This window comes from Mastigoproctus giganteus, chromosome 8 (genome assembly GCF_048544385.1).
Source record: "Mastigoproctus giganteus isolate SK-2022 chromosome 8, ASM4854438v1, whole genome shotgun sequence".
In the NCBI taxonomy this organism is placed as follows: domain Eukaryota; kingdom Metazoa; phylum Arthropoda; class Arachnida; order Uropygi; family Thelyphonidae; genus Mastigoproctus; species Mastigoproctus giganteus.
In genome coordinates, this window is record NC_143582.1 from 56,790,440 (window position 1) to 56,812,416 (window position 21,977).

General features: G+C 36.2%; 1 protein-coding gene across 1 annotated transcript in view; it reads left to right on the top strand.

The window, feature by feature from the left end:
- LOC150081544 (solute carrier family 35 member F1-like) overlaps positions 1-21,977 on the top strand; it is a 220,133-nt gene that overhangs the window by 101,186 nt on the left and 96,970 nt on the right. The window contains exon 3 of the mRNA XM_090380242.1: positions 12,127-12,286. Coding sequence (XP_090236368.1) covers positions 12,127-12,286 — 160 coding nt within the window. The remainder of the gene's footprint in view (positions 1-12,126; positions 12,287-21,977) is intronic.

Consider the following 21,977-nt stretch of genomic DNA (forward strand, 5'->3'; position numbering starts at 1 on the left):
TGAACAGTCAAAAATTCATACCAGGCGTCTCTTTACTCTTGCAACTGATGTGTGTGGTAAATTTTATTTCATTCGAAAACCCCAATAGTAGACATATAACGAGACTTAGAACCCAGAAATGGTTTTGTGGATATTTCACACTTCAGTAGAAAGCTCTGAATGTGTCCATTGTGTAATAGAAATGGACGTTTCTTAGACTGAAAATGGTGTCGCGGGTCTATTCACGGTGTCAGTTGGTACCCTCCTTACACATGCAGTTCTTAAAGCGGGCTGAGTTCCATCTGCAGTCATATATAGTAGGATACAGTTGCCTAACTTTTGACAACTCTCTCACATTTTCATAACAAGCACAGGAGCGCTTAGCAAGCTGAAAATAGCTGCTTCACCACACATGTACGTGGTAATGCTGAAGCGTCTTTTCCCTGCTGTTTACGACCTGTGACGTAACGCTTGGCTAAACACCTTCTGATTTAGGCATAGCTGTTGGCCTCTATGATTTTTTTTTCTTTCCTTGGCGTTAACATACCTTTTGTGAAGGGTTCAAGACAGAACTAACTTTTGGCTGAAATACGCACGCGCGTAGAACCATACATGTTCCATGCACATCGATTGATAGGATGCTGTTAAGGCAGCCCATCGCTCTATCGCTTCCATTTTTTTTTTTTTTTTTTTTTTTTGTATTTGGAGTTGGGATAGAAGTCGCCAAGTGTGACGTCTTTTTATAACAACTCAAATAAGCTTATTATACCCTACACCTCTCAGAAACGTACAAAAAAAAAAAGGAATAAAGGATTAACCAGGTGGACAAGTCATTGATCTTAAATAAGAGTCTTAATATAAAGTAGAGGTCATTGATTAAAGAGACTTAGTTTGAAATGCTTTTCTGTTTCCAATATATTTTGCTGAAGGCATTGCTATAAGAACTACAGCAATGCCATCAAGATTTACAAGAGTTAAAATAGGCATGCTCAGATTTTTAATTGGTTTTATACCGAAATGATATTTCAAATGAATACAGATATCAAATTAATATTCACATCCTATAACAAATTAAGTTCTAAATTCAATTCATACAAGACAACACAGGAGTATGGGACACAAGATCATAATAACATTATATATTTGATTAGATGCCAATCAGATTGTCAAGCATGTTACATAGACAGTACAACAGCAAAATTTGGGACATCAAAAATTTCTAACACGCGCGCAAACTACCACTTTAATAGTTTCAAATCTAATTTAGCAAGTACAGAACTAACACAACAAGTCCAATCTTATAATCATAACCCACTCATCGATTCAGCGATCACAATAATTAAACTAAATTCCAGCTATAAAATCCTTCAAACCGAAGCCCTCGTCATTGAGTGGTTTAAGCGCCACACATCACTTAATGTATTAAACAAAAAAGATTCCCGGCAACTTCTCCCCTATTTGGAATTTAGCACGTATTAAGTTTCCACGTGCACTGAAATGCATTTCGGGAACTCAACCCGTATATAACACACTCGCGCGCTCTTCCCTCCCCACTATAGATAACTGAAGACGATTTCGAAAGTCGCTCGTGCGCGGCTATTAGCTTTTATCTCACTTCATTTAATTTATTTTAATTAGGCAACCATAGAATGGAAGGTGCACTTTCCTTTCTTAGAAAAATTTTTAAAGCCCATAACTTAGTTTTTAAATTTATAATGCCCATAAATTATTAGAATCTCATAACCACGATGTACGTGGTAAAACTTCCCACCAACTAAGCGGATTACTATGAGGTGAGTTCTGAAAAATTAAGCTTAGTTATACCTACGATCTAGTCATTACATCACAGCACATAAGGACTCCTTAAAATATCAACAGTCAAAAACCGAAATGATCCATAACTGTGACCTTGTTGACTTGCCGGCTGCATTCAATCTAAGTTTGATTCTACCTCCACTTGACATATTATTACTTGATATTTTTGTGCTTTTTACGTAGTGGAACGCAATATTCTTTTTCTTGCGTCTACATCTAGGAAACTTTTCAATAAAGTAGACGCGAGGGTGAGATTGTACACTGATTTTGCATGGACTCAAATAATATGACATGCTCCACTACTTAAAATGGACATTTCCAATTTTGGTTGACCATTCATTGAAAAGATTCTATTTTTTCTCTCAAGCGGATCTCGAGCCTACTTATTAATTCTATTCGTAGTTGACTACTCGGTCTCGGGAGATTGTTGCATGGGTTTTCCTCCACTGAGGTCATTTATTATAAATTAGTAAATAAACGTTTGCTATATTTTTGAAAATAGAATAAAAATTTAGAAATTATGGCATCCTCCTTAAAAGGGAAAAAATGTCTTTTTAAAGTTCCATGAAACCATAAACCTGTATTTGTACAAAGAACCAATTAAAATTCATTTCTTTATCCATGATGCATTTAGAAATACTAGATTTATAGTTTTATGGTCATAAGCTGTGTTTATTTCCAAAGATGGATGAACAGTGGTCAGCTACGAATAGAGGAAAACAGTATTCAAGTAATGTTCCAAGAATTTCCAAATTTGTAAAGCAATTTTTCAAATGTACAGTAGCCACCACAAAATTCTCTCTCTCTCTCTCTCTCATCCACTCCAGACGCGTATACTGTTGAGGAGTTTTGGCAGTTTACATGCCATTCGTTTCCCTATATAAGGAGGTTGTTTTGTGTAAAAGAACGGAAGGAAGTGCATCTTTTTTCTGTGCTTTCACTCTCAGTGGATGTGACTGAAAACACTACCATCCCCACACAGTATAGTTTCTGATATATAGCGTTGGTCGGGCCCGTTTCTCCGTATAAGGAAGTTCTTTTGTGTAGAAGAACTAAAGGAAGTGCGATACATTTTTTTCTCTGTTTTAACTGTCAGTGGATGTGATTGGAAACACTACCATCCCCTCACAGTATAGTTTCTGATGTATAGCGTTGGTCGGGCCTGCAAAGAAGAAGAAACGAGGCTGTCAAGACGAACATGCGACGCTTGGCAAGTAAGGGGAGCAAGCTGTTTCTTGGCGTCAACTGGCGATTTCTACGGGGATCTTATTTCTGAATCACCACTAGATGTTCCGTAGCCCACCGCTAGCGCACACGTGACAAGCTGTGATAAATGACACTTGTTGCTAGGTGATAGATTGCGTTCCGAGGAAGGACGAGTTGGTTGGTTGGTTGGTTAGACGTTCCTAAAGTAGGGCAGTTCAGTGTGAATTAATCACCACCAGGACTGACCTAAAAGGAGAATCCTTTGAAGTAAATTGTTGCTGCTTGGAAGATTAAAGTAAGCTTTGATACCGCCGTAGGTAATCGGTGTCTTTGCCTTCAGTATTGGCTTGTTTTCATCTAAAGCGTACCACTTTCTAAATTCTTAAACATTAAACTCCCCACCCTCCTTCTACGGGAAAAAATGGGCGTTTACAAAGTTTATTGCTTGAAGAAGTCCTTAAGGTTACAATACCATACCGTATATAATACTTGTCATAATGTGAATATAGGAATACAGTATTATTTTCACTTGGGGAAGTCACCATTGGATGGGATTGGAATGAAAACAAGAATTGCTCATAAATTTTAAACCATCGTTACGCTTATAGATACCATGTCAGACTTGTATATAACAAACAATTAGCCAAAGAAGAGGAACAAAACGTTTTTACTTAGCAGTAGAAATATTTCATCTGAACTGGCTCTGATCATATCAGCAGATGCCATTTCTTGCGCTTCGATTTTCTACGAACTGAGAATACAATTTTCTAAATTGGCGTACCAGTGAGGAAGGCAGAAGCAATCCCCTGTTTGTTTTCTGACCTCCAGTCAGCGAGGAAATATCGCCGGACCAAATATCTGTGGAAGATGTTGGGCTATTGTGACAAGTTAGTTGTGACAGCCGTCGATAGAGTCTGCATACGGTGTCCTAGCGGTAAGAGGATATTCCGTCTGCCAAAGTTACGGCATCATCTCGAGGCACGCGCCGTTGATGGCCGTCAATCGCAGATTCCGCAGCCGAAGGAAGTCTTGATGCACAAAGAACCAAACCAAAGTGTATTTTCTATTTGTTTTCTTCTCGTAACTTCATCCTATTGGCCACCAGCATTCGTCACCACTCTAAATCCTTCCATCTTCTGTCTATTATCCGAACGGCCAAGTTGCTCTGCATGTCAGAGTAACTCTGCTGCCACTCCCTTTCCGTCCCCCACCCCGAATCCCCTGAGAAACAACCGATTTATCACAAGATTTGCAAATATCCGTTCTGTGCCATATAGCATGAGAGAAATTTTATTGTGGGTCCTATCTTTTTAGCGGGTGGGAGGGGGGGTTGAAACAGACTGTTGATTTTTATACTCCAGTTCTATCCATCTACTTGTGCACTCTTGTAAAATTATTATTTCTGGGTAAGAGATTATTATATGCAATCTTTGATCAACATTCTGGTTTTGTCCTGTATCATCTAATTTATAGATCATTCGGTTCATTCAGCCGTTTTTAATGATGAGCACAATTGACTGTTAAATGGCAGAGGAAAGGCGTCTTTCACAAAGTTTCGAAATTGTTGAGTATGAAACGCCAGAAAAGTTAACGTATTCCCAAAGAAATCTTATTAACGAAGTTTCTTTATTTAAGCGGATTTTTTTTTTTTAAAACACAACACACATCACACTAACTCTTAATCGATGGGGTAGCGTGATGAATTTCTTCATCCAAATGGAGTCTTAATAAATTTTAATTAATTTCAATTTTCGGAGCTGACGCCTAAAATTAATTATGTTTTATTAATTAACCCATTTCGAATAAGTTTCAGTTATTATCGTAGCTTACCTTGTGAAAAAAAAAAAAGTTAACTTATTTGAAAAAAAAATTAAGTAAAGCATTTTGTTGGCTCGCTGTGTGAGCCGTGTTAGCCTCACAAGCAAAGCGGTAAAGGTGTGTTGATTTCTATTATTTTCGCAATTTGTTATCCCATCGGGGTCAAATTTAAATTAAAATCTGTCTAATTTAAGAAGAAAAATTGTAGTAATTGCGCTATTTATTCCTAAATTTCGTTAAACGCCGTTTTCTGTTATAGTGGCCAGTAGTACACGCGTTTGAGTGAACTATGGTTCGAACACAGGTGATTGCTAAATATGAATAATCATTGTATTCTTGTAAAAACTATTGTGAATTCCTCTCACCAATATAGTCTGCCGGAGTATGAAACAACATTTTATTTGTCTAATTAAAGACACTTCGCTTTATCGAGCTCATCAGCACTTACAAGTGGATATAAAAATTTTTCCCTCTGACCTTCTGTATATTCTATGAAAGTTATGTTTTATTACTGTATTGCTTGTTTATCTAGTAATATATGCCAGAACTTTTATTATTCTAAGTTTTCTTTTGTTACAGAGCTGAAGGTGTGGCGGAGTGTCATGATGGATAAAGTTGAATATCCGTTATCAAATTCCTGTTTTTGCAGGGCAAACAGCCAAGGACTATCCATGAAGAGATGTCTACGGTGTATGGAGATATGTGTTCATCGTATGACGTTTTAAAACATTGGTTGAGACAGTTCACGAGCTACCGGAAGAGCTTCTATGATGAAAGAAGTGGGTGGCCATCCACATCTCACACTGCTGAATTCGTAGAGATAATTGAACAGCTGATCTTCATAGACCGCCGGATAACTATTAAACAGATAGTTGTTGAGATTGGGATAAGGCATGGATCAGTGGAGAACATAAATCACAATGATTTGAATATGAATAAGATATCAGCACAGTGGATTCCTCGCTTGCTCACGTGTCTTCAGAAAAGAAGCAAAAGCAGGCTTGTTCTGCTGAATTGATCGTCAGCGATCAATTGAGCAGAGAAGCGATCTTGACCTGCTTTTTTTGTGAATATGGATGAATCGTGGATACATCACCTTGACTCAAGAACAAAATAAGTTTTAAAACTATGTAAACAACCATCATCATCAACTACCAATAAGGCCAGAGTGCAGCCATCTGCAGGAAAGGTGTTGATGTCAGTTTTCTGGGTTGAGATAGGGATTATTCTCACAGATTACCTGGAGAAGAGTACCACCACCACCAATGCACGTTACTGTAGCAACTTACATGCGCAGTTAAGAAAAGCGACGCGGAATGCTCAGCATAGGCGTGCTGTTGCTTCACGGCAATGCACCAGCCTACACTTCATGGTTTCAAGAGCAAAGTGTGAGGTCTTCTACAAAAACGCAAAAATAACATAAGAAAGTCCTTCAAAGGATGGGAGAAATGGGTTGCTTTGGGTGATGACTACGTAGAGGAGTAATATACGTTCCAAATTTCAGCCTCCTGGTACACGTAGAACTTGGTCAGGAGAAAAACTTTTTGATACCTCCTCATAAAATAGGTTATTTAGGCTACCAGTTAATTAGAATAGTTTAATCCGTTTATCGGCTGAATATTACTATACAGTTATTAGTGACTGTAACATCGTCTAGTTCATCTGATTGTTGTTTTATTTTAAATTAATTAATGGACTCAAATCTGGTTTTCGGCTCTCTAAATGTTTTTTTTTTTTTTTTTTTTTTTTGTTGCAAACAAAAAGTTACTGTGAGGTTCGAATTGTGAATTAATGTATTTCTGCTCGTGCCTTTGTAAAAAAAAAATGTTGCGTAGCAGCGCTGGAGAGAAAATAAACCTGTCTACTTATGTTTTTACTTCTTGACAGCGGAAACTTGTTGTGTGAGGGGTAGTTTGTCTAATTACACGGACTAGTTTTTTCCACAGCGAAGCGGGCTGTTATCATTAAACATCAGTGTCCCTGAGCAAGTTCAGTGTACGTTTTCATAGCTGATCAACGTATGTAAAAAGTCATTTGTAAAAGTGAATTTTTTCTCTCCCTTTTTTTTCTTATATTGTGTTAGAAAACTTTCGCTGGGACTTATAATGAATTGTTCGTTGGGTGCGTCGCCGAAGCCAGCAGCAATCTTTTTTGTTGTTTTCTGTTTTTCCTGAAGAGGATTTGTGTGTGTCTTTCATTTTACTCCTTGCCTAGACCTTTCTTTCATTCCTGAGGGTGCGTGGATAATGTCATTACCGCAGCGTCCCCATCTTCGTTCCGATTTCTATTAAATAACGAGACATCTGCTGAGCAAATCAGTGCGCACAGACCGACAACTACCGTTCCTTCCCTCCTAAACCCACCCCCAGCGTCTCTGACCCGCATGATCAGTACCCTAATTGTATCGTTACGGTTTCTCGAAATACAGCAATTTATCTGCGCCAATATGAGAGCATGTGTGAGTTAACCCGTGTTCACCCCTCATTGTTACGTTGCTAATTGTTGCTAACTAGGCTGGCGTCTGCTGGCGTTTCTGCTCGCAATGCAAAACGTGCCAAAAGACAGAAAAAGTTCATTTCACTTAATAGAATGAAATAAACAGGTAGATTTATTTCATTCTATAAATAGACAATAAATACAACGAGCGACATCTGACGTTCATTTTAGCTAAGAAATCCACTCACGAGTTGTATCTGACAACGGCCATTTAAATCCCAGTTAAAACAGTTAATCTGATTGTCTGCTATAAATCAACTCGTGTACTGTGGGATCGTTACGAAAAACTACATATAGATGTCGCTTCGATATTAGATGTTCATTCTTGCGTCATTCATTCCCTTGGGTCCATCTACTCATATGTCCAGTGTAGTACCCCACAAGACGAACAAATATTATGAGTTCTTTCAGCCTGCCTTTCTTGTGGATGGGATGTCATGTAGTCGCGTCAGCTAAAGGCCCCGTATTATCTTTAATTCATAGAAATGGATGGCGAACATGAACGGTCAGCCGACGAGGGGAATGTCTGCTAGTACATAAATTGCTAGTACTGTGGACAGAGGGAGCAACAGATGAACGAACACCAACATCAAATATTTCTGGCGACAGATAACCGAGCCCAGAATATTAGGTAGGTTAAGTGCTTCGGGACAAGCCTACTGTTCACAACGGTTGTGAAGGTGACCTTTCCATACACAAGAAAAGCACAAAGGACACTAATGTTATCGTAAATGTAATCAATAATGGACTTTCGAAAGTCAAGTCACGAGGTCTGCCATTAACCTGCCCATTTCTTGCAACAGTGTAGGAAGAAGCTAGGTTCGGTTGTTTGGTTGATCCTTTGAAACCGCCATTTTGGAAAGTAGTTGTAAAATGAAGCCTTCAGTCACCTTTCTTGTAAAGCTCGCTGTTATATAAGTAGTTTTAAGCCTGCTAAGCTTACCTTTTTATATACAGGGTCATAAGCAGTGATAGGACAGTATGAGGCACAACTGTAAAGTTATGGGCGATTTTATTATCTGAAAAGACATGTTTTGAGATGTCTCATGTGTCAGCAATATTTCATACAAGAATTGGATTTGTCGTTTTGATCGACCTTTAGAACAAAAGCATTATCAGTTTTCTTTGGGGATTAGGGATATCAGCAAGTGGCGCCTCAGATGTCAAATGGAGAAATTATAACTGGTGATATTGTTTACTGCAGAAAGAACATCTTTGGCCAGCTGAATGGATTTCTCATTAAGACAACCTTATAACAGGATTTTATGAGAGTTTCTAACAAAAAGAAGCTCTTAATCATTTATCGAATTTTCCCTGCGATTTATTTCTCTTTCCTACTCAAAACATTCTACGATTTTCTAGCATTGACATTAATGAGAATATGATTGTTGTGAAGGTTATTTCGGATGTAAATTCCGAAATATTTTTAGTGGTGGTAGCATCATTGGATAAAGTGTAAAGTTCATAAGGGCTATTTTGACCAGTTTTATTTTATCTCGTTCAGTATAGTAAAGACTATTTTGAACTGGATAAATAAAGTTCATTAATATATGCTAACTAGACTGAAAAATGCTCTGATGGAACCAGGGGGAATAAATTCAAATTAAGGGAAAAGAGTTATGCGCTGAATTGTAGGAGAAATATAAATATATTTTTGAACGTTGGGTGATTACTTGAAGAAAAAGTCAATTCTACTCACATGTTCTGTTGGTCCATGGGAAGATTTTAGGCCCAATTCAAATTCCCCAAAGTTCGAGTTCTTCCACCGCCCATTTTTTTATAAATTTGGGATGGAAGATTCATCTCTAGTTTTCACCACTTGTTTAGAAAATGTTTATAGTGTTTAAACAAATTTTATGTTGATAGATTAAGTTTTCCACAGTTAAATATGCCCTCTTTGTTTGCGGCTCCACCGGAATATTTTTCTACACTGCTCAACAAAATTAACAGAACAAGCAGAAAATACAGTGTAACTCGTGCAGCTTGGGATAAGGTCACATTACAGAAGTCGATACAAGATGCTCGAAAATATGGTCAAATTACGTCAGTACGTCGTATGATCTACTCCAACGGCTAAACAGGCTTGACAGCGGTGAACCATGCTCGATATAAGCGTATATATAAGATCCAGTGGCAACAAACCAATTCTTCCACCAGCGCAGACGTTAGCTCACCAAATGACCGAGGGGTTGGCTGTCGGCGTGCGACGCCCAAGGGCGTCCCACACATGTTCGATCGGATATAAGTCTGTTGATCATGCTGGCCACGGCGGTCGTTGGATATCCTCAGTTTCAAGATATTCCTCCACAGTTGAGCTCTATGTGCAGTGGCGTTGTCGTGCATGAAAAGAAAATCTGGGGAAACTGCATCGCTAAAAAGTCGCACATGGGGTTCTAGGATCTGTTCTCGGTACCTCTACTCGCAGTTACGGTATCCCTATCAAAAACATGGAGAGGAGTGCGGCCGTTGATCATCACCCCCTCCTCCCCGAACACGAGAACACCGTCTCCAACGTAAGGGTCCCTTACTCTAATGTTTGAAGTCTCGTACCGCATTCCTTATTGTCTCCAGATGAAATAACGTCTAGAATCTGTTTGTATGCTAAAACGAGACTTATCAGAGAACAAAACTGTACCACATTTGGTACAGTTTTGTTCTGCCACATGTTCATGGCATCAGTTTCGACGAACTCTGCGGTGGTTTGGGGTTAATGGGATTCAAACTACTGGCTTCTTTGCATAGAGTTCACTTGAATTGAGCCTTCTTAACACAGTTCAGTTGGAAATGTTTTCACTTGTGGCCGCAGCAACCTCAAAAGACAGTTGATGGCAGAAAATCGTAGGGTTCTGTGTTGCTGTTAGAGCCAAATAGCGGTCTGTTCTGGTTGACTTAGACCTCGAGCGACCTTGGCCAGCTCTTCCTGTCTCTTGAAACTGCTTCCATAGTTTCAGGAGACAGGAACTTACAGGAAGAACTTTGGCTTAATGTTTCACTGCTTGACACATTAAGCCAACGTGCCGCCTGCGACTGCCCGGCTTCAAGTCATCTAACGGCTTGTCATCTCAAAGAATCATCTAAACGTCATGACTTGCCATTTGGCTTGCTCAATGGCTAACCCGCTGAGCAAGCCAAAAAAATGGGAATGAATAGGCATGAAAAATATGATAGGCTTTTATAGGCATGAATAATTTTAATGTGCCTCTCTGTAAGGTAGTACATCAATTTCTATTGGATACTCGGAATTTGCATGCCTATTATACCAAATATTCGTCTTCGCCTGTTTACAATAAAATATTCATGAAAAACATTTTGTTCTATAATTGATATACTGTTATCAATATTTATATATTAAAAGTGAATATTAGAGTTTAGTTATAACTTCAGTTTTCATTTTTATCAAAGTGATTATTAAAAACGAAGACTTGCCCATATACAGGTGGATTTATGATTGACATCGTTTTTTGTTGAAAACCATCTATATATTGAACAGGTGCTCCTCAACTAGATATTTATTGAATTTTTGGAGCGGTATACAAAGATAAATAAAAAAATTTTCGAATTATCCTATATATACGAAAAGTACAGGTTTTTTTTTTTTTTTTTTTTTTTTTGGAGAATTAATTAAGTAGAGTACAATTATTTTGATGAAATGGTTCCTTAACGATTCCATTTTTATGTTTCTAAAATTGCTCAACATTTTATATAAATTTAATCCTTAACATTTATATAAATAAACGCTATCTGTGATAATATTCCTTTTTTATTTGATAAGAAATTATGTTTATTATAAATGTATTTTGATATTCGCAGCTTGTAAATTACATGTGTAACCTTACAAAGGTTGTATGTTCATACATAGTGAATCCTACCCCATAACTATGCTCTTTGTTCAGTCTTATTACAGCTGTTTCGCAATTCGTAACGGTCGTGATGGCAAGCCGGTTGACGATTGAATGATATTAAGTGTGTGGGTTCACGATAAAGGTATTACAGGAGAGACTTATGAAGATGTCAGAAATGAGTTTTCTGTTCGCTTTGGCAAGAAAAGCCCTTCTTGTAAAGAAAACATTTCATGGTGATCTGTGCTGGTTCAGACAAAGAAGTGGTAGACCGAAAACTCGACGTTGCGGAGTGAATGGAACGCCTGGATGAAGGATGAATCAATAACGATTTCCTCGAAAATGTGCTCGGAAAAGATCGGCCAAATCGGTAGATCCACGAAGTTCATTCCACCGCATCAGGAAAAGGCAAGGCTATAAACATTTGGAACTTATATCAATCAGTCGCGCAGTGATCAAATTATGGATAGAAGGCCAGAAGATTGTCCATTCTTACTTAAGCGCATCTCTACCGTGGTTTCGCGTAATTCTGTTTTGTTTACTGAGGGTGCAGTTTATCTGTTTTTCTTTTCATGAAAAAATTCAACCTCCACTGAATTTGACATTCGTATAGACGAAAGTAACAAGTCATCTTGCCACATTGTATCTGAAGTTTTGTTGGTAGACAAAATATTTTATTGTAAATAGCACCGTGGTAGAACAAAACGGTAGTTTATATGAAATATCTTATTTTAAACAGGCATTAAAAATCTCAAATGATGTGAATAGCTAAGCCTATTTTATGTATAGTCTGTAAAAAATCGAAACTACTCCTCATAAATATAGAAGTAGCTTTGATCTAACAATAAAATCAGATCTATGGAATAAAGCATTGGAAGATTATTACTATATAATTTATATGTTTTTGTTATTTTGTTTAAATTAACGTGTGTTTTTAACAAATAGCAATTTCTTTATTTTCCGTATTTTATAGCTGCTGGACTGCTTTACTATTCCAACTGTCTTGGCTCTTTCTTGGATATTCCTGAAAGTTCGATACAAGATCTTGCACATCTTAGGAGTGGGTGTTGCACTATTAGGTGTCGGCTGTCTCGTTTGGGCGGACACGGAGGAAGGTCGAGCGAACAGAGCCGGTATGTTTTCTTTGTCTATTAGTTGGTAGGGTTGGTAAGACCAATGAACATCAAACATGACGTCTGTTTGTTTTTTCCTCTCTCTAATAAGAAAGTACAGTAAGCAGAAAATATTAGAGAGAGAAAAAAAGAAACAAAGGGTACAGTAAGCGTAAAAGAATATTAGACAGTACACTAGTACCAGTGGCATTGTACAAGGAATAAATATACCATATTTATGATTATAGTTACTCATACTGGGTGATCGTTAAAGATCTATTTCGTCTCCTTTCCCCATAGAAATCAAGCCATGTGATCATCTTTGTACAGCATTATAAGTTCATCTTAAAATAGTATTCTTTGATTTCTTATTATGTTCCATAAATTACCATGGTGTAAATAACCTAAATCATGTTACAGATTTACAATATAAGGCTAATTCTGTTTTGATTTTTGTTTTTTATGATTTATATTGATTCATGTTTTGATCGTATTTATGTTATCATTTTTATCATATTTACCATACAATTTATATTTTCGTTAATTATTTGGCAAAATATATTGTAGATTCTAATAGTTATACTGTATAGTTAATTAACACTTCCCTAGTTCTGATTATAGAAAAATGCTACTATTACCTTAGTCAATGCAATAACCACGGAAGAACATATCATGTAGTAACCATAGTAACATAAGAAATTAAGTAACCAATAAATTGTAGACTACTGTACAGATCTAAAGCATATTGTACTTTCTGTATCACATCGCTTCAATTCTTTAGTAGCCAGTTGATTGTAAACTAATGTGCAGTTGTAAAGTACACTCTACATGTTGTTAAATCAAAGGTACACACACTAAATAGATGACAAAAATTAGCGAAACTATTCAGCTGATGGACCATATCTACAGTCAGTTAAAAACCTAAAAACGATAGACTGCGCAAGGTAAGGCATATTTTATACATTAGAAAAATAGTGAAATATAAAATAAGTCATAAAAATCAGAGAATATAAACCACAATATGAATTCTCAACATAATATCTACTTGAAACTTAAACACAATATCTTCAGTAAAACATCTACATCACTACTTCCCATACTTACCTTTAACTTGATAGTAAATGCAACAGTACGCAACTTCCTTTGTTTCTGACCAAAAGCATGTAGACAATAATAAGAGAGCAAGAATATTCAAGATGATCTTAAATCAAATACGTGGTACCTTATATACCATATGCGCAATACATCTTATACTTATCTAAACAACTATATACAGCTACTTTTTACTAGTCTATTAAACACTGTTATTATTATGTAGGGAAGTATAACAGGTATTCAAAATATTAGAACGCCATGTAAAAAATATTTTAGAATATCTAAAATTTCTAATGATTTTCAAGAAATTCATTACCTAGATCTTCAAGTTAAGGACACTGCTAGCAATATATATATATATATATATATATATATATATATATATATGTGTGTGTATTTATTTCGAACGCCCTTCCTCTGTGAGACGAAGACAGTCAGTGTAAGCATGTTCTTCTTCTCCACTCCCATTACAGATTTCCACGTGTTTGAAAGGCAACTGGAAATAAATCCTCGAAACATCTGCCCAGTAACAAGAGTAAATTGTGATTTAATTAGACAATTCTGTGCTCGCTAATCTCGCCATTTTTCTGCTACTGGACGCACAGAAAGTAACAAGAAGTGATCTCCATATTTGCTCAAGTGTAATTAGATAATCTGCGTTTCTCTTTCTCGCTCGCGTTTCTCAAGGGCCCCTTCTTTCCATTCCTCTTTCTACTCAAGACTTTAATCCCTCACTTAATTTTGACTGACAAGTGAGAAATGTATTCCCGGAAAAGCTGCAATTAAATCGGGTATTTAGCATAATGATATAATTATTATGCCTTTTCGTATCCCTCTTTTTGTATAAATTTGTGTTCTGTTTCCTACTGTTGCGCAGCATCACCCGTCGCTGAAGCGTGCTTCCACTATAGACTCTTTGGTTAATCCTAACTGCAGCACGAAATAGCATCCCATCACTTGGCATATATCGCTATACAGTCGGTCAAATGTTAATTTGTTAATTCAATCAAGCAAAAAGGTTGAATTTAGTGTGTGATCTGAAATAATTTATTATCTTAAACAGTTGACTTTGAGGAAGCTCAGAATTATAGGTGTGATTATAGTTACTTTTTGTCACTAAAACATTTTTTTAACTTGGGATTATATTGTCGCCATTGTAAAATATTCTCAGTTGCTTAGTAGTTAGTGTTGGACGATCCAAGGCAAAAGCCTTGAATCGTCTAACTTCCCTTATACTGTCCAGCTGACTTTGAATTTCAGCAGGCTGTCAGTCCCATCTACCCACTGAGGCAACCTATTCCAGCAATTGACAATAATTCGCTGGCTACTTATTTTAGATATTCTTTCAAGAAAAGGTGAAAAATAAAATGAAAAGAAGCAATTAATATATGCGCTGCATATAAAATGTAACTAATTGCATCTAATAACTAGTTTTCCATCCGAAGGTTGTTAAAAAGATAAAAATTGATTCATAGCGTTGATATTCGTTATGTTAATTAATCAAGTAACATCAAAAATTAAAGTTTAGGGCTATAGAGGCTACAGCTACGAAACATTTAACGACCTATTAGTTAGTGTATTAGTGTTATTTCTGTATATGGCTAAATTGTTTAAAGCAAAACAAAGTTTGCATCAAAAATTAATAAATTACTGTTGTAAATACCGACCTAAATTTTTTCCATTTGACATTGAAATTAAAACCACGAATTAATCTCAACATAAAATAGAACCCCGGAATTTGGAAGATTTTGTCGCTGCTTATTTTTCTTTAACAGAGCCGCTTCAGAAAGAAGAAAATGCAGTAATACTCGCTAAAACTCCTTTAGTGCATGTGTGTGATGTGAACCAGACCCTGCTATTCGTTTCATGCAAGGGAAGCAATGTTGTTATGGCTTTTGGTTGGTCAATCATCTTGATTGCTACAATCGCATAGTTTTTGCTGGGATGTTTTCCTGTACGCTGAATTTGATTGATGATATTTCCTTTTGCTCGTGCTGCATTTGATCGCTTGGTCTATTGTGTTCCAACCGAGACTAGAGTTGCTGTAATGGCGCAAAGCGATGTGACCGGAAATTTAAGTGTCACCCTGCTCTTTCTACATTCCTGATTGTCTTGCCTTTCATCCAACACCGTGTTTAGATAGACATCATTGGAAGTTCGGCGGTGTACGCATATCAGTTCACTGCTTGTTTGGGTTATTTCCTTGTTCCTTTATATTAACGTAGACTTTGACTAACGGCAGACAGAAGCGCACTCAGCAGATTTTAGTAGTTTAAATTTATTCTTGAACTCACTCAGGCTGACCAGCGAGTGATTGCTCTGTTCATCGACTTACTGAGTTATTAATTCAGATATTTAATGATATAATAATTAGTAGCAAATTGCTCTTTTTATTTCAATAGTAGATTTTCAGCCCGAAAGTGGACAAATTCGGGACATTTTCACATTGTATACCTGGTCTAGTCTACCAGGTAATTTTAATACTAATTTTGTGTTATCAATTCTGATTTTTGGTATTAGCCTCTCGCTTTTATTTATTTATTTACGTTCGGTTCGGTACATAACAGGCTTTTGCCTTAAAACAATGTGCAATATTGTATGTACATAGTACAGCAATAAAAATTAAAGATTAGTTTAAATAAAAGGGTAAAGCCATAAAATGATAAAAGTGACTGATCGCTGAACATAAATCTATACAATGCATTTTATTATAAAAGCTTAAACAAAATATATTTTTGATTAAATTGCTAAATCACAATTCTAAGTAACATGTCGATATGTTGGCCCATACTTTTAAAAATTATGTATTAAGGTAGGTTGGATGTTAGTAACAAATAATGAAGACGCTTTAAAACGTAAAGGGTGAAGGGAAGGAAAAAATATAAGAATATCGATACAATTAAATATATTTTAGTTGTTGGATTGCAGTTAATGTCCACTATGCAATCTGTTCTATTAGGCGCAACAGATTGCATAGTGGACAATGTTTATCATAACTGAGTCTTAAATTGAATTCAAACAGATGATTGTTACGAGTTATTTTATTTGGTATTCTGAAAATAATCTCTGTTAAGAGATTAAAGTTGTTACATTGACAATTTAGCGTTTTATAAATAAGTTTTAGATCTTGTATTTGTCTACGTTTTGAAAGCAGATTCATGTTATATTTAGCTAGGTAGGAATGGTGAAGTATGCACTCTTGGCGTACGATGTGTTTTAATAGTCCGGTTTGTATATTTTCAGTTTTTTCGATAATATTTGGTGAGTATGATGGGACATGAGAATTCTAAGATAGGAGGCACAAGGGAAGTGTACAACGTTAATTTTAGTTTAGAACTGTTCAAAGGAGAAAGAAATTCGTCTGATGAATCCAATTTTCTTGTAAGATTATTGAAGGAGCACTTACTTGAGAAATGATAAATAGATCTTGTATAGTGGTTACTCCGTTCAGTTTTTGTTCGTTGATAGTATAGTTCATTTTTTCTTGGATCTCTATACGCCAGAATATTGCATTTCTTAATATTCATGTGTAGGTTGTTTCTAACAGCCTAATCGTAGAACTGGGTGACAGAATCTGTTCATCTTTGCAGTGATTAGTTTTCATACATGATCGAGAAAAGTTCAATATCGTGGGCGTAAAAAAGAAGTTTAACACTCAGAGGGAATGAAATATAAATCAAATCGTTTACATATACGTTAAATAATAATGGCCCCAGAGCAGAGCCCTAGGACACACCTGTATAGAGTGAGAATATACGAGAGTATTGTTCGTTAAATTTAATATGATAAACTCTGTTGGAGATATAGTCGTAATTCCGTACGATTGCAACTTCAGTTTTAAAAGGGAATGATCAACGAATCAAAAGCCCTAGAGAGAGAGATGAAAGATCAGCGTAAACAACGTCAACCCAGTTCCTCCCCCACTGTCAATTATCTTAGAAACAAACTGCCAGAAGGAAACAAGGTTAGTTGTCCCCAGAACGAAAGTCTGTAATTCGTGAGATAAGATCGGATTTATAAACTGGGAAATTTTGTTATGTATTATCTTATCAAATATTTTTGCTTCTCTATTTAGTAATGTGATTTAGCGATAGCTTCGCTTCTAATTTAGATTATTTTTTGTGTATTGAAAATATAAAAGCAGTTTTCGGATGGATTGGGTAAATTCTTTCAATTAGTGAATTTTTTAAAGATAGAGTAGAGGTGATCAATTAAAGTATTCATGAAAAACTTTCAGAATATGAGAGGGATCGTATGCCCTGCAGAGTAATTATTTCTCAGACGATTAACGGCGGATATTTTACCTTGTTGCTTTTTATGACCTTATAATTTTTATCACATACTGTGATTTTCCAGGTTTTGATTTGTCTATTAATGTCTTTAAAATATTGAGAAAATAAGTTGGCTTATGTTCAAGGGACGTTTGCTATAATTAACGTGTTGCCAGAATATTTCGTTAGGTTATTAATTGGTAATTATGCTTAACTATTACTTAAAGAGGCAATAAGTTGTTTAACTTACATCTCAGGCTATTAAATTGTAGCTTAGAGTCATTGGCTTTTAATCGTTTAAAAGTTCTGTAAGCTCTTCTCTTAAATAATAGTGCGTTTCAATTCAGAAGGAAACGTTACAGGGTATTTATTATTTAAGGTGTGTCTGTTAGGAATATTAGCTTCAGTGATATTATTTAATGGGTTTAAAGAATATTTAAGTTACCTTCTCAAGAGGCATAACTGATCTTGGGGGTGAATAGGTGGAGTCGTCGTTAACATGACTTTTTTCATCTTCTCTTTCTGAATGCGAGGATTCCTCCTCATTCTTTTAACTTTCAATAATAAGTTGCTTTTGATTCTTTTTACTATAGTCCGGGAATTTGTTACGGTATTTAGATAATTGCGATAATGTTTTTTAAGATATCTTACGCCCGAACATAAATCACAGATAATGACATTAAACTCCGAGAAGACCAAGTAGTTATCCACGTTTTTATGGCAGATAACACAAACACTGCCTTTTTTTTGCGTTTTCGCCTAGGGACATGTTTATACAGTAGTTGATTACCAAGTTTAACGGTCTGAGTAGAATAGTCCAAGAATTAGGAAAAGTTGCAGGTAAAATGGCAGGTACTCGACAGCGAACTTAAATATGAACACAAAATCTTATCCACCCGTCCACGTGGGTAGCACAATTGGTAGGACCGTGCTCCCCACACCGTGTGAAAAAGATCTGAGTTCGCGCCCTGTCGATGAGGGGAAGAATTTTTGTGGGCCTTTTTCGCAATATGGTTGAGTTAGTCGGTCTCAGGCGAGGATAGCATGGTTTTTCTACTGGAAACTCAGGTTTTTCGTCCAGCAAACAGAAAATTGAGCACAGAAAACACAAGAAATTTACAGACAGTATATAGGAGCAATATGGCCTTAGTCGCTGATGCTCCTAAAACCACAATGACAACAACCCATCCACTCAACTTACATCGTTGGCAGTGAAAAGTGAAAACATGCTAGCCGACAGGACAAAGATATGAAATACTCTATATGCTTCCTCTGCGTGGATCAGCAACTCCCTTTTATCTCTCTCTGAACAGAATTTGATCCTATCAGTGCCTTAAATATTTGTGGGAGTGATTTTTTACCTTGCGCGTGCACAAAAAAAAAAAAAAAAAAAAAATGGGATTAGGTCTTTTACCCTGGGATTCTTTTATTTCCGATGTGCACATCTGTAGATAGTTTCTCTGCATTCTGTACGTATGAGTTTGGAGATCTCTTTTTGTCATTTTACATTTGATTATTTATTCGCCCATTTTTCATGTTTATACTGGAGAATAGTTTAGAGTGAAAGAGGTATCCTTCGTCCTTTGAATGGTATAATAGCATTAACATCTCTGAAGATGTGTAAACTCTTTTTAAGTAGCTAAGCGTGTTTTTACTAGATTGCGCTTTAGTGTATTCCCGCTAGTAATAATAAGCTTAGCTGTTTAGAGACAGAAGGGAAATTCGAAGCCAGTCAGGTATAGTGAGAATGATGGAGTCACTGAACAAAGAGCTAATCAGAGAAAGGAGGGAACTGGAGTATAAACATTGGGAACGTTTAATATATTTATGCTTCAGTTAGAAAATGTATTCCAGAGTTTTGCTGTCAGTCCTTTTAAATTACAGCTCTGGAAAGTGTAAACTTTTCCCATGAAAGTAACTCCACCGACATTATCCACATTAGCTAAACTCTGCACATCTTTCAGGTTTATATACATTTATCCAAACATTTAAATTATCGTTAAGGGGAAAACTTATTTGTAAGAGTAGAGTGCCTCATAAAGTAGGTATCTCTGTAGTAACTCAAATGATAGAAATTTTTTTCAGTAATATTGAAAATAAATACACGTGTGGTTAAACTAAATTGCATTACCTGGCACTTGATACGTTATAGTTAGTTATGTAACCTTAGTTAAGTTTCTAGCAGTGTTGGTGTCTCGATCTCCAGTCAGTAATAAAATGCCATTAAAATTTAATAACCCTTTTCTAATTGGCATACAGCGTTTTTTTTTTTTTTTTTTTGTTGTTGTTATGGTATTTTCTGGCACAAGGGCTACTTAGGCAATATTGCTCCTCCCAAATTAATTTAATTCACTTATGAGAACTGCATGGGGGAGCAGTTAGAAACGGTCATACATTTGAATTTGTTTTAAATAGAGGCATACAGCGTAATCATAATGTTAATATCCTGCTGCTTTTTTTTGAATTAAATAAATAAATAAATTAGCCTAGTTGTCTTTTCAAGTGGAATTACGAATATATTCAGTGCTTCTTTGTACGAGGCTAACCTCTTTTCTCAGCCATCCGTTCAAGGTTGGATATAGTACCTATAGAGATCCCTCAACACAAAAGCTTACTGAGCTTAGTCTCTTATGCCTAGAGTGCATGCTCGATCACTGCAGCAGTGAAACAAAGATACAAGTGTATTCAAATTCATATGGCATTTTAAAGGATGCACACTGTTCGCAGTTTGGTGTGCGCTTACTCTCAGAAGATTTTTAGAACACTGCACCAGTGATTTGAGCATGGTCTGAGTTCCATTCCTGGTTATTTGTACGCTCAGTAGGGATAGCCAAGTTGGAACATAACTGAAGTTATGAAATTCATGGTATACATCCGCCACCGATATGTCACATCACTTTGGCAGAAATTGCTGAAAAGTAGCGCCATGCTTCTTTCTTTCTCATAGTTATCTGGTGTGAGTCATGTAAAAGCATTAATTAATTAACTTAAAACTGTGGCCATCTTATGTTTATGGCCATGAGCATTCCTGAATCTACACTTATATCAAAGTATCCAGATTTCCTTACGAATTTTATTTTGTAGCATATATTTTTTGCTGTTATATACTTGGAAACATAAGTGAATTGACGGCTCCAACAGCAGAACTAGTAGCAGTTCCTGGAGACAGCTAGGAACTGTTACTTGTTCGCGTGGCTTTCTGATAATCAAACAGCAGGCATATTTATTGGTAGGCTGGGAATATTGGCGGATAAGAGTGCAGTCACAATAGGTATATATGTTCGTTTCCCTTTGAATTCACTGACGTTATCAATAGATTAGATCAAATTAATTGAGTGGCGGATCCGAGAGGGTTCCCTCGCCACATTCCATTGCCTGCGTTAAATGAAACAAATGTTGTTTTATGATATTAAGTTGTGTGGCGACTGTTTGTGTTGTATATACTTTACATAAAAACTGGCAAAAATTTCGAGATAAATTTGAGTTTACTTTGCAGTTATTGTCAATCACATATATTTTATTTATTTTTTATTTTATCAATAACAAAATGCACAACAGGTAACCTTTAACAGTGTATCTGAGAGCAGAACAATGAACAGAGTTGATAAACATAATAAGAGAAAAATCCAATAGTAAAATAAACCATTTAAATACGTTCAAAACATTAAAATCACAAGTACAAAAAGGAGTGTACGGCAAGTTTAGTTAATAATAATAATATAAATAAAATAAAAGAAAAACACAAAAAAGTTTAAAACATTAAATAAATATTTGTGGACAGAATTCATCAGAGATTGAGAATTGAAAGAAAAAAAAAAGTGATTGAGAGAGTCATTTGCTGATCTGGTAATTCTGTTTAGTGGGCTGAAATTCGTGTCTGTCTTGGTAGAGTCAAGACGAAATAACGTAATATTCCTGACTTGTCTGGGAGGAGCGTGGAAGTTGATTTTACTTAGGATATCACTTGCTTCATAGATTCCAGTAATTACTTTGACAAGAGGAGTGATATCAGAAATAATTCTTCTGGTGTTAAGAGGTGTGTGCTCTGACACTTCTTAGCACCAGAAGTCATCGTCATCGTTATATCTCGCCCTATAGAAACAGTTTGGATTCCCTCCGAGTTAAGCAATGTAACAATGCTAGCATAATCTAACTTAATTGATGTGAAAGTTAGTTTTCTTCCATTACAGTTGTTGAGAATGAACTAACCGTAGTCGCTTTGATCACCTTCGCACCTTATCAGAAGTTGAGGAGAGAGTCTGTGAAATTAGAGTGCCATACCCCAAAGCTGGTATTCTATATCTGTGCGTTCACGAACATATTTGCATGTAGTTCGAGGTGAATAA